The sequence below is a fragment of the Tenebrio molitor genome, chromosome 3 (assembly GCF_963966145.1).
Source record: "Tenebrio molitor chromosome 3, icTenMoli1.1, whole genome shotgun sequence".
Lineage (NCBI taxonomy): Eukaryota > Metazoa > Arthropoda > Insecta > Coleoptera > Tenebrionidae > Tenebrio > Tenebrio molitor.
The window spans coordinates 19416070-19428130 of record NC_091048.1 but is presented as its reverse complement, the minus strand read 5'-3'; the positions used below and the strand labels follow the sequence as shown (position 1 = coordinate 19428130).

The 12061-nt window shown below is 32.8% G+C and overlaps 2 protein-coding genes across 2 annotated transcripts; one reads left to right on the top strand and one right to left on the bottom strand.

The window, feature by feature from the left end:
• Positions 1-1229, top strand: LOC138125496 (serine/threonine-protein kinase Nek8-like). Its single transcript, XM_069040840.1, has 5 exons — positions 1-135; positions 184-442; positions 521-681; positions 732-882; positions 935-1229. Exons 1-5 carry the CDS (start codon positions 89-91, stop codon positions 1163-1165), a joined length of 849 nt encoding a protein of 282 aa, XP_068896941.1. The 5' UTR covers positions 1-88; the 3' UTR covers positions 1166-1229.
• Positions 1230-1297: 68 nt separating this feature from the next.
• U2A (small nuclear ribonucleoprotein polypeptide A'-like U2A) lies at positions 1298-2497 on the bottom strand. Its single transcript, XM_069040841.1, has 5 exons — positions 2301-2497; positions 2105-2252; positions 1691-2043; positions 1513-1638; positions 1298-1464 (listed from the first exon to the last, which is right to left on the bottom strand). The coding sequence occupies exons 1-5, from the start codon at positions 2380-2382 to the stop codon at positions 1430-1432; spliced, it is 744 nt and encodes a 247-aa protein (XP_068896942.1). The 5' UTR covers positions 2383-2497; the 3' UTR covers positions 1298-1429.
• Positions 2498-12061: the final 9564 nt, after the last annotated feature.

Sequence of the window (12061 nt, the reverse complement as noted above, 5' to 3'; positions counted from 1 at the left end):
AAAATTTGAAAAAAACACACGTTTTTCTTTTACCTGGGTTTGATTGCCACAAGCACAAAATATTTAGTGGGTGTCGCTGGTTTTTAAAATGGATCTATACAACGTTTTGAATTTGTTAGGACGAGGCACTTTTGGGTATGATTTTTTATCGAGTAAATTTTAAAAATTATGACACTGTTTCAGGACTGTTCATTTGTGCGAAAGAAAACACAATCAACAAAAAATTGTAATCAAACGCATCAATATCGATTTGAACGGAGAATGTGCTGAAACGGCGAAAAATGAAGTTGCCGTTCTAAAGTCCCTCAACAACCCTAATATAATACAATACTACGATAGCTTCGTCAAAGCTGGTACTTTGTACATAGTAATGGAATATGCAAACAAGGGAACATTATTTGAATTTATTGCCAAATCCAGACCTAAACGATTTTCACCACAAGTAATCACAAAACAACCGAAACCAAAAATATTAATAACATTTCTATGACGTTCCTGAGATTCATAATTTTATTTCCAGGTGGTTATGAACTTATTTTGCCAAATCCTGATGGGTCTAAATCATATACACTCCAAAAATGTCATCCACAGAGATCTGAAGTGCGAAAATATTTTCCTAACGGGTTTACAGAGTGATGTTATCAAAATTGGAGATTTCGGCATATCCAAAATATTGATGAAGTTGTAAATATCTGACGACAAAATATGTTGTTACAATTATTTAATTTCAGTAACAAAAATGCCAACACTCTCATCGGTACCTGCAACTATGTGGCTCCAGAGTTATGCGACGGTAAGCCGTACAACATCAAATCAGATATTTGGTCCCTTGGTTGCATTTTGTTTGAACTATGTGCAATGGAAAAAATGTTTGAGGGAACGGTAAGATTCAGGACAGTTTTTAGCAGTAGTAAAATATTGTATCCACTTTTAGCTTTCAAATGTGGTGTTATCGATAGCGGCTGGACGGAGAAAAATGATCGATACGCATTTCTACGGGTTTCAGATGCAAAAAATGATCGAATTGATGCTTCAGATCGACCCAAACGATCGTCCAGATACATTAAAATTGATGTGTCTCACCGACGTTTTCCCAAGTTTGCACGTTTTAGGCACAAATCTAGGATGTATCCCTCACACACACAAATTTACCTTTGATGAATAATTTTTATTTTTATTTAATGGATGTTTTGGTATTGGATTTTAAATAAATAAATTGTGATAATTGATGTAATTTTATTAAGAAAAATAATTATTAAAGGAAAATTTCCGCTTCTCAACCTTGACAGTATTGCTGTACATTTCACAAATCTTTATTAACTGGTGTAGTACAATGTTCTTATCAACCATTTATAAATAAACAATAATACACTTAAAATTGAAACTAAATATAAATTGAAATATTTTTAGAAAATTACCTTTGAAAAGCTCATTCATAATCCATACCTTGTCCATTTTGGTAACCTAAAACTCATAATGAACATGCAGCAAAAATAAAAATCAACAACTTACCATTCATGCTCTCTTGACCAGGAATCTGACCAGACTGTAAAATTTTTTGAAGCCTTTCAACTTCATCCAAAGAACTTGCCTTATTGATGGCATCTCTAATTTTAGCAATTTCATCATCTGTAAGGCCTGAAAATGTGTCTCATTGTTAACTGCAACTTCCTTTAACTACTCTCTCTACCTTTGCTTTTGGCGATATTGTTGGTAGCACCTCCAGGTACAAATGTTTTAGCTCTTTTTCCAATTTCTTTGCGGATCTCCTTGCCCTTTTTGCTCTTGAACAAAGTTTTAGCTTCTTCACGTTCTTTCATAGATACTTTACGAAAATCAAGTAGTCTTAGTTGTGGTAATTTGTAAATTAAATACAATCTGTAATGCTGTTTGGAAGTTATAGGGTTATGTAAGAGACTAAGACATGTAAGCTTCTCTAATGTGTTCAATGGTTCAATATCGCCCAACTCTTCCAGATGATTCCCAGTTAAAACAAGACTTTCTAAATTGGGTATGTATTCTTCCAAGTGTTCGCCAATGCGTCTGTAACATGGAATACGCCATCATTTCCCACTTGCATGATTTGTTACAATCAAAAACTTACACTATACGATTATTGTTAAAAAGTAGGCATTTTAGCCGTTTTAGGTATGGGAATCCATCCAGTTTTCGTACATCATTATCTGAAAAATCTATAGTATCAAACTGATCACCGGTTGCGCCTAAATTTTCAACTTCGGGAATTCGATAACCTAAAAAACATACAACATAACCTCATTTATTGCATTACTTAATTTTACCTCGAAGATCCAGTTCACGGTCTTTGACTGGATTTATGTATTGCATAGAATTCTGAATTATTTCAGCTGTTAGTTTCACCATGATTCAATATTTTCACCGCCAAATAACAAGAAAAGTTATTTTGCCATACAAACGTAAAACGTTCTTCGTTATTTTGTGCTGTGATTTGTGTGTTTTGTGTTGTGTTCACTGTGTCGGTATTGCAGATGTCTAGAACTCATTTAGGTAACATTTCCATAGAGGACACCAACATCACTTTTTAATTTGTTTTGAATCTTTGCTTTTAGATAAAAATCTATTTATTTAAAATTTTAAGTAAAATACCTAAAATACACTATTTGCGGACGAATCGTTGCTGTTTCCGGACGAGGCGATACCCGAGTCTATAGCAGATGCGTCCGCAAAAACTTTTTAGGTACGTGTTACAAACAACATTTTTTTGTTAAAGCTCCCAAAAACACATTCAAACCTCTTATTATGTATAATTATGATTAATGACAATGTGATCAGAGCAAATATTTCTCGAAAAGAGTGAACTTTTAATTACCATGCCAACTTTTAATTTTAGTTAGGTACTATGCCACCACAGTAACCAGATTGTTGTATTGAACCATTATGTTTTATTTACCTAAATAATCCGGAAAAGTTGTTTTGGCAACTTTTTGGGATTGAATCCGAAAAAGACTCATTTTAGGGACTCAAATGAGTAGGTACGTAAAAAAGCAATTTTTGGGAGCGTATACAAAAAACAATTTTTCTATTCTAATTTCAAATTTGATTGATGTTTTAAGATGTAAAAAAATGTAAAAAGTCACTGGGAAAACAAAACCAGTGCCCTATTTGTACCTATGCGAATAGAGGTTTACTGGACATTACTTAGTTGTTTTAAACAGTGCAACAACAAAAGAGTAAATAAAAATTTCCATCCTTGCTTGTTACTTTGGATATTCCAGATTCGTCATGTTCAATCTTGTGAGTGTCTAATTTAAAAATTAAACATACAAAAGAAGATTATCTGTTTTGTTTCCTGAAGAAATATGCAAAAAATGTATTGACGTCAGCACTTCGTTTCTTGTTGTCTTCTTTCCTGTTCAACTCAAACCGGTACAAAATAATCAAAATTTTCCACTACAGGCAGTTTCCAATCAAATAGCCGCATCACTTAGGCCCGGTTTATTCACCTTCAAGTAAATTTATCTGGCCAGTAAGTAGTTGCTATGATTTAGAATCTGCTATTGGTAGATCCATGGTAATTACCGTTCGAATAAAGTTACTTGAAGGTGAATAAACAGGGCCTTATATGATGTTTTTGTACTTAATGACAGCGAAAGTATGACCACCTATTTCACAGATTTTTATTGTTGTTTACATCCACACGTCATTATTAAGATTCATTACTTTATTACCTCATTAATCAATAAAAAAGTAATAAAACCAAACAACTGCAAAAAAGTGTTTTGTGGTACTTGGTAAAGACAAACTTTTGGTGTAATTTCCGTAATTAATGTCAAGTTGCCACAATTCAACAAGTTGTTAAATGAAATCGCTGATCAGCAACGTTTGTCTGCCATTGTCTGATGAAAACTGCACATAATTATATAATACCACCCACATATAAGAATGCAACAATTGTTGTTTGTTGTGGTTACCTTGTTTACTTATGCAAATCCAACTATAAGTGCGAGTAGTATATTCACAGAATAGAACAGTACTGTAAATTGCCTAATTTAGCTCTGCTCATTTAATCAGATCACCTTGTGCATATACAGTGTTGTTTAATTTTTACAATGCACACCACCTTTCGTCGCATAAAATGTCACTTTCGAAAACCGGAAATAATGTATGCGTATCACTTTTGCTCTATTAGAATCGGCACATTCTAATTATTATTATTAGACAGTACCTAATCGGTTTAGCACATCATTGTAAATGAAACAAGATCTCATGAAATGTGGTGGAATTCGTACGTTTGATTTCTACCATTGTGTGTTGGAGTTGTCCAAAACTCAGAATTTAAGGTCAAGTTTAAAACATAAATTGACTGCAAGATTAATTATGCTAATTGTGTAATATCACTAACATATCTAGAATCAAGTCCTACGGATCTGTTACAGAAAGTGTTTAAGAAGGCTGCAATGTCGATTTCCGGTCTGACATATCCTTACCCAAGCAAGGACTTCCTTTGAGTTAAATTCCATGTTTATAGAAAGGTGAATCATAATTAGGTAGTGTCTACACTATTGCGACGTCGTCAACTTTCAAATTAACCTGAACGGTAATTTTTTGAATGCTGCCAGCGGTAATGCATAAGGTCAATTAAGATAAATCAAATATTAAAATAATAATTTGACAAAGTGGGTTCTAAAAATGTTTTCTTCATCTTCACTCGACCTAAATTTAAATAGGTGGATAAGTAATATGTGTGCAATAAAGCTATTGCAGAATGTACACTCCAGAGATGAGGAAACATGAGACTTTACTTCTTATTTTTCAATTATTATTACTCTAAGTCTGACTTCATTTGTATCCACCAGGCAGCTACACGCCCCACCTGATGAATGAACAAAACTACAAACATTCCAGTTTGTTTTGAAGAAGACTATGATTTAACATGCCACAGTAGTGGCAAAAAATATTCTGATTCAATAAATTCGTTTTTTTGGAACCAGAGCGGTTTCACGGAAACATTATCCAGTGTCAGTGTCTCACACTTACCGTCCTTCATTTACTTTCCTGTTTTATTTTTTTTAGTTTATCGATTTTTATCCAGATCCGTGTCTACAGTCTATCGGTGAATTGTCGCGTCTGCTACGCACAAACTATTTTTTTTAATCGTCAGCGTTCCACAACTTACCAATCATGTCACTAATTACAATTAATGTTTAATTAATGACTAAGTCAACTGAACGATTTTCTTGATAATTATTTAACATTTAGCACGTGATAATTTGTAGCTATTTTCAAATATTCCTATCTCAAATGGGCAAATGGGAAGATTTTGTTACACCAGCTCCACTTACATAATTAGGCACATATTTAAAATTTTCCAACAATTAAAACACAGGTAATTACATCCCTAATTACATTTACCTAATAGTGATGTCCGCAGTTCAGTGATATTGTGTAAATTTTCCACATTTTTTGGTGTCGTAATACACAAAAACTAATTTAGTTTTATTTCCTCAATAATTAATACATTTTTGATCACTTTGAAGTTCCGTCGAAAGGTCAAGCACCACAAGAGAGCCTTGACGATACAAAAATGTCCACCAACTTTGCATTAATAAGGGTCTAAATCCTCACTGATCCTTCAAAACAATAAATTATCCCAGAAACGCTTTTTTAATTTTCTTATGAACGTCATCCTTTTAATCGAATGAAGTCAAGATATATTGATCTGATAAATACAGTTTTAACAGGACACAACGGTGACAACGACCTCAACATCTGTTTAGAACATTTGTGTGAACCCTTGGACTTAGTTTCTAGTAACGCTTTCTTGAGGAAAATTTTCCTTACTTCAGGGAGTTCAGGGTAATAAATCAATGCAAAATAATGGTATGCACTGTGTACTAAATATCTGCCACAACATAATTAATAAATACTGCGAGAGAAGGCTGTCTCCGACAGTCCATTGGCCTGTTAAGGTTATCAAAGGATTTCAGATACGAAGAACATTTCCGAAATTTACGAATAACTTAGACAAGGCTTCGAACGCAACAATAAATAAAGGAAGTTAGATTAAATTAACGGACCTGTTTTCCATCGAATTGAGAACAAGCAATTAACCTAAAGGCTATCTTCGACAAAATCTATAACTCTTTTTGGATTGTGTTAAATTAAAAAAAAGCTATTTTAGCACAATACAAATTATACGTTGGTACCAAAAGAATTCCTTTATTTTTTACGGCCTGGTAATTGTAGTTGACGTCAAACTGATTTAAGAATAATCAACAAGAAAATCTTATTGTTTATATTTGAATGATGTGAGCACTTTACGTCAACAAACTTTTGTGCTGAGGTTCTTTAGCGATTATCTAATTCTTCAATCAGTTTTCGGGTCAGAAGTTTAATAAGTCTTGCGTAAGAGACGCAATTATTATCCTTGTAGGTAATAAATTAGAATAATTTATTAAGTGGCCTAAAATGGTAGCTCGAAGCTATGTGTCGTGTGCAGAATGCAATTTTTCTTTTCACATTTTGCAACATATTCAAGTTCGAAAAAGTCTACAGTACTTTGAAGATGCCCCTTGAATATTCATAAATCTTCATGGAAAATTGTTTCATTGTGGACAGTTTATAAACCCATAATAAAATAAACCACAAAATTGCGTCACGAAAAAATCAGCTCGGAAAATTATATTCGCAGAAATCCTGTAGGAAAAGTTACAGCTCTCAGATGGATTAATTAGAGAAGAAGTTGTTGAAGACGAGAAAGATTCTTTTTTTGTTACTTGTTGGCTTTAAATAAGATTGAGTAAGATTGTTAAGTAATCATTGAAAGGAGATATTTATAAGTAAGAATATTTGCTGCTAATTAATTATGGGCTTGTCCAATAGTCAGTGTGTTTACTCATTGTCAAAGGCGAAGCTTCTTCCGTTTTCGTTTCTGAAGTTATCTTCGAGAACTCGTTCTCGGTTTGATGGAACCCCATTAAATCTACATTGACAATGGAAATATTTGACCACCAATGATTGACCAATGCGACACAGTGGCCTCTAATGATTTCATAATTTCGTAATTTTAAATGGCTAATTATTGCTAAATTCGATAAGGTCAGTGGCTAGAGTTTATAACATAAATTTGTGACCGTGATCTTGAACTGAAATTCATAATGTTAAGGAAGTTACGGGGCCACGTAACTATCCGATTTCCGATTGTTACATAATGAACTCACAACTTCCACTCTACATTAATTTCCAATTAAGATGGTTGTGTTGTCAACAGAAAAAATATTTCAGGTCATTTGTAGCAAATCAAATCAAGGGAGTCCAGTTCTTGCCCAACAGCAAATCGCCAGTGGAGGTAACGAAATTACCGTCAAAAATTCTTAATATGTTACAAATACCTCATGAGAAAATCTCGAGGTTAATTGTGACACCTGCACGCACGTTTATCGTCAAAATCAGATGGAGACAGCCAGTTCTGAGAATTTGGCGACAATCATTCATTGTAACCATCAATGACAAAATATTTAGATGACTCATTTATAAATTTCGGAAGTTTTGTTAATACTGGTCCAGAATGGCCTCGAACAATGTTTTGCGTTGATCAAGGAGATTTTATTTCCGAGATTGTAGTTAGTTGTAAATTTACCATCAGTTTAAGAGGTTTCTGTACTTTAAGAGAAGTAAGAATTGTCTGACCATTAATTATCTCGTTTCGAAAGTGTTGAGATTCCGTTAGGTGACAGAGCGTGTAAGTATAGCAATTTTTTAAAATTCTTGTAATTAAACTGAATCTTTTTTTTTAAATTTGTTTGTGAAGGAAAATCCCGAAGACATATTGTTATAACAGACATTGTTTGTTCTTATACGTACGCAACGTTGTTGCAAATGAAATATGTAAAGAAAAATAAAAAACAATAAATTGACTTGTTTTAAGTGACTGAGGATGTCTACGCATATTAATTTACTTCTTTTGAAGAGCGATTCGAACTGGTAAAGCAAGTATCCAATCTCTTTCTTTTTGAATTATCTGACAAGTTGATCACAAGTTTGGAAAAATTTCCTGCAAGTGGCATAAAATCTTAACAGAAGTCGTTGACCAAAAAATAAAAATAACATAATTATATACAAGTTACGATAAGCTTCTCTACCTGAAGGGTTTAGAATGTGTTTTTCTTTGTTATTGATGATTCAGATATCATTTTTCTGAAATTTCCTGAAATTTGTAATCGAGATGACATAAATTTTGTGATGATTCTAGTGCTAAATATGTACCACAGACGAACATAATTACAAAATTCAAATGTAATTTTAATGAGAAGATGTAACGAAAATGGTAAGGGGCTTACTCTTAGTTTGATTTTTCCTTTCTTACGGTGCCTGGCAAATTAAACATTTTATTTATAATATTGATATTTTCTGGTTTCACATGAAATTTTCAAATATTGTTGGGTGAATACATTTTTACCATTTTAAATACTTAAAATTGGATACTATATTTATGTAAGTAATCTAATTTTAAGTAATTGTATTTAGAATGGGTATGAGTTGTACCTACTGTTGTAATTGGACCTGTTTAAAAAGAACTGATACCAGTGCTACATATGATGACTTGAGATAATTGAACGCAGTGTATGCCAAAAAGTCATTTTTGCGTGATTGTACTCTATTAGCTTGTTTACCATGTCTGTTGTCAAGACGGTAAGTTGTGTTTACTCGTTGCTAACGATAAACTCGACAGTAAGTAATTTTTGATGTTCTAGAACGGTAAGTGAGTTTATCCAAAATTAATCAATTATTGTAACAATTTTTATGTAGACAGAAGTTGAAGACAAGATGTTAGCACTTTCTGGAAACTCACACGGCTCTTGTACTCGATCTTCGTTGCCGCTGCAATGAAATAATATTAGCGAACTTGCCGCGACATTAGCATTTTCAAAATTTTCATATCCCGAATTTTCCTTGTCTTCTTGATTACACATTGAGGTCATCGGTTTCGAAAATTCTTTATTTGTGACGCCATGAGGAATTTTTCTTGCAAATTGAATCTTGTTTTCGACACAATCTTCGATGTAGCCTTCAGCTGTACTTGAAGACTTCCATCCTCCATGTCTTTTCAGTCTAAGAAGGTCCTCACCTTTATTACCTAACAATGTAGCTGAACTTCGAGGAAACGAGTGACTCCTAGTCCTAGCGTTCTCTGGATTTCTCAGAAATCAGGGCTGAACGCACCCCACATTACAAGTTTCTTCTACAACATCCACTTCATTTGCTTAATCACTAAGACCACTCATTTTACTGCTTCTTTTTCAGCACGACTGACGATATTTGCACACAAAAACTGACAGTAACTGTTTGGAGATTGCCTTAGTAACGCGATACAAAAATCGACATTATGGCAACACGATGTCAAGGGTAACATGTATCACATTGCGTCTATTCTAGATATGAATGTTTTGTAATAAATATTCAGTCGCGCAAAAAATCACATAAGCATCACGAACGTTAAGGACAATGTACAAATCTCAGACAATATTTGGAGTCGTCGCTGCGCTCCTCCTCCAAACAATTGTCTTCGATTGGTACTTTGTCCTTACCGTTCTTTATACTTAATATATCTACTGGTAAGACGCTAAATATATTTAAAAAAAACATGCAGTTTATACCAATTTTAAAAACAATATAGGTGATCAACATCAAGCTAATTGGGAAAGTTACGAGTGCAGAATTCAGGTAGTAAATTTATTAAAATTTGAATATAATTATTACCTTGGAAAAATTGATATGTGTTGAAGTAACCGCAAAAGAACATGGTAGACACTTATACAGTAAAAGGATAAAAGCAATGAAGTAAAAATGTATCAACGAGATATGGAATGTCATAATTTTAATAAATTTTTTGTTGTCAGTATAAATGAAACTGTCCAAAGTACCTATCAATAACCAGATAAATTAAAAATTAATACAATGATCCCGATACCAAAAATGCCAAATACTGAGTTAGCTCATGAGCTTAGGCCTATAAATACGTCACCAATATTACAGTGTGGAATAAAATGATTTACATCTAGTTACCTTTGCATTACCCTTGTAAAAATACGAAATGCCGCTCTACAAAAAAAAAAAGAAAGCCTAACCTCAAAATATTCCAAAATTCCAAATGTGATTTATTGCGAAGGGATGATAGCAAAGTAGAGATTGAAATTAAAAAGGAGCTAACAAAAGCAAGTCACAGCTAGTGTTGAAAGTGGCCACCAACGTTTGTTAATTCAATTTAGTAAATTGTAACAATTGTCAATTCGATTGATGACATTTATTGACAGAACTAATAGTTCGGCACTTCAAAAAAGAAAGTAGAGCGGTACAGTAAAATTTACATGTGCAAAAATTCAAAAGGTAACTAGATGTAAATCATTTTATTCCACACTGTAGAAGAAGTGATTGAATCTGTAGTACGAGTATATCAACTATTGTTATTTTAATAGAAACAGTTTAATCTTTGCAAATTACTCGGGATTTCAGGGAAGACATTCACGTTGAGGTTAGTAACCAACAAATGTAAAAAATTTGTCGATAATGGCAAGTTTATAGTATTTTCCTTGATTTGAAGAGTGTAGTCAAAACCACAGATAGAAATATACTTATTAAACAGTTAAAACGCTATGAAATGGATTGTAAACTATAAATTGGTTTGTTAGTTACTTAGAGTAGAAAATGGGGGACAAACTGCACGAGTACACGACGAGTACATAATTGTACTTCGAAACACTTCAAATTGAGACTCAATATGGCGTGTTCCAAGATAGTAGTAGTAGTATGTATATTAGTAGCATAAATGCAGCGGTTAAAAATTAATTTTTGGATGATACATTATCAATATGCACTGACATGAATTTAAATGAATCTATTAGGAAAAATGAATAATATTTTAATAAAACTTATCGAGTTCCTACAGATAATAATAATAATAATAGTTCTTTATGCAAAATTAAAATAAATAAAATTTTATAAAATGCAAAATTGAGAAAAAAAAATGTTTTCTAGAATTGGGTGTTCAATCTGCTATAGATATAATACATTAATTCCTGCCAAATCTAAAAAGCGTTACGAGATAGTGTACAAATATTTTGAAGAATGGATGGAAGTCAAGAAAATTCGTGAAGTGTCTGAAAAAGTAGTCCTTGCCTATTTTGCGGAACAATCAGAGAAGCTAAAACCTAATGGTGCCGTCTGAAGTTAATGAGGCCTATTCTGTAAGTAATATGTTAATTTTAAACATGATGTTATAAAATAACCGCCATTAAAATCGCAAATCGTATTCTGTAAAACGATGTTATGTTAAAAAATTGACAGACCCTGTTAATATGTCCTGTTATTGTTAAAATGTTAACGACTTCTCCTTATGTGCCTTTAAAATTTAACATCATGCTATAAATTATTATCTCCTCGAATAAAAGGAAGATTTAGATGTCTTCTGAAAGCCAGAACTTTACATTACTTTTTACATTACATTAAGCAGCCAAAATCATTTACAGTTGCAACATCTGTCAACATTTTCGAATTCCTTGGCTTGATCCTGACATAAATGAAGAAGAAAATGGTGGAATCTATAACTTCGCAAACCATTATGGTAAATAATGCTCAAATATATTTTTCCTTCAAGAACAAAGGAAAAGAGATGCGTTTATAGATACATAGTTTAATTGGAAAGAAGAAAAAAACAAATACACATTATTAATAGGTCCAGGTCCACGAAGAAAAATCAGTTAACATTGATTTACAATTTGTCGGCGGCATATTTTATAGCTTCGACCAAGTCACTGATGTTTTCAGCTAAACTTTTCGTAAATAAAGCCAATGTTTCTTGGCTTTTTATAAGATCAATTGGATTAAAATTGTCTTGCAGCGATACTTGAGGCAATTTTCGTTTTCTTTGTCTCTCTGGTACCTGTTGTGTCATATTAGGTGCATCCATTGTTACTGGCTTTGGTTCTGTTATTTAGATAATTTAATAATACGTTTGAACATCTTCATTATCACTTCTTTCTGCTTCTATGTCTCCCACAAGGTTTATTATGTTAAGTCCAGGTTC

Excerpts from the sequence above, each read along its gene's own strand:
- LOC138125496 (XM_069040840.1), top strand. The coding sequence starts at position 89 with ATGGATCTATACAACGTTTTGAATTTGTTAGGACGAGGCACTTTTGG. Across the intron at positions 136-183 it reads TTAGGACGAGGCACTTTTGG|GACTGTTCATTTGTGCGAAA; the intron begins GTATGATTTTTT and ends ACACTGTTTCAG. Across the intron at positions 883-934 it reads AAAAAATGTTTGAGGGAACG|CTTTCAAATGTGGTGTTATC; the intron begins GTAAGATTCAGG and ends ATCCACTTTTAG.
- U2A (XM_069040841.1), bottom strand. The coding sequence starts at position 2,382 with ATGGTGAAACTAACAGCTGAAATAATTCAGAATTCTATGCAATACATA. Across the intron at positions 1,639-1,690 it reads CAATATCGCCAAAAGCAAAG|GCCTTACAGATGATGAAATT; the intron begins GTAGAGAGAGTA and ends ACACATTTTCAG. Across the intron at positions 1,465-1,512 it reads TGGTCAAGAGAGCATGAATG|GTTACCAAAATGGACAAGGT; the intron begins GTAAGTTGTTGA and ends TATGAGTTTTAG.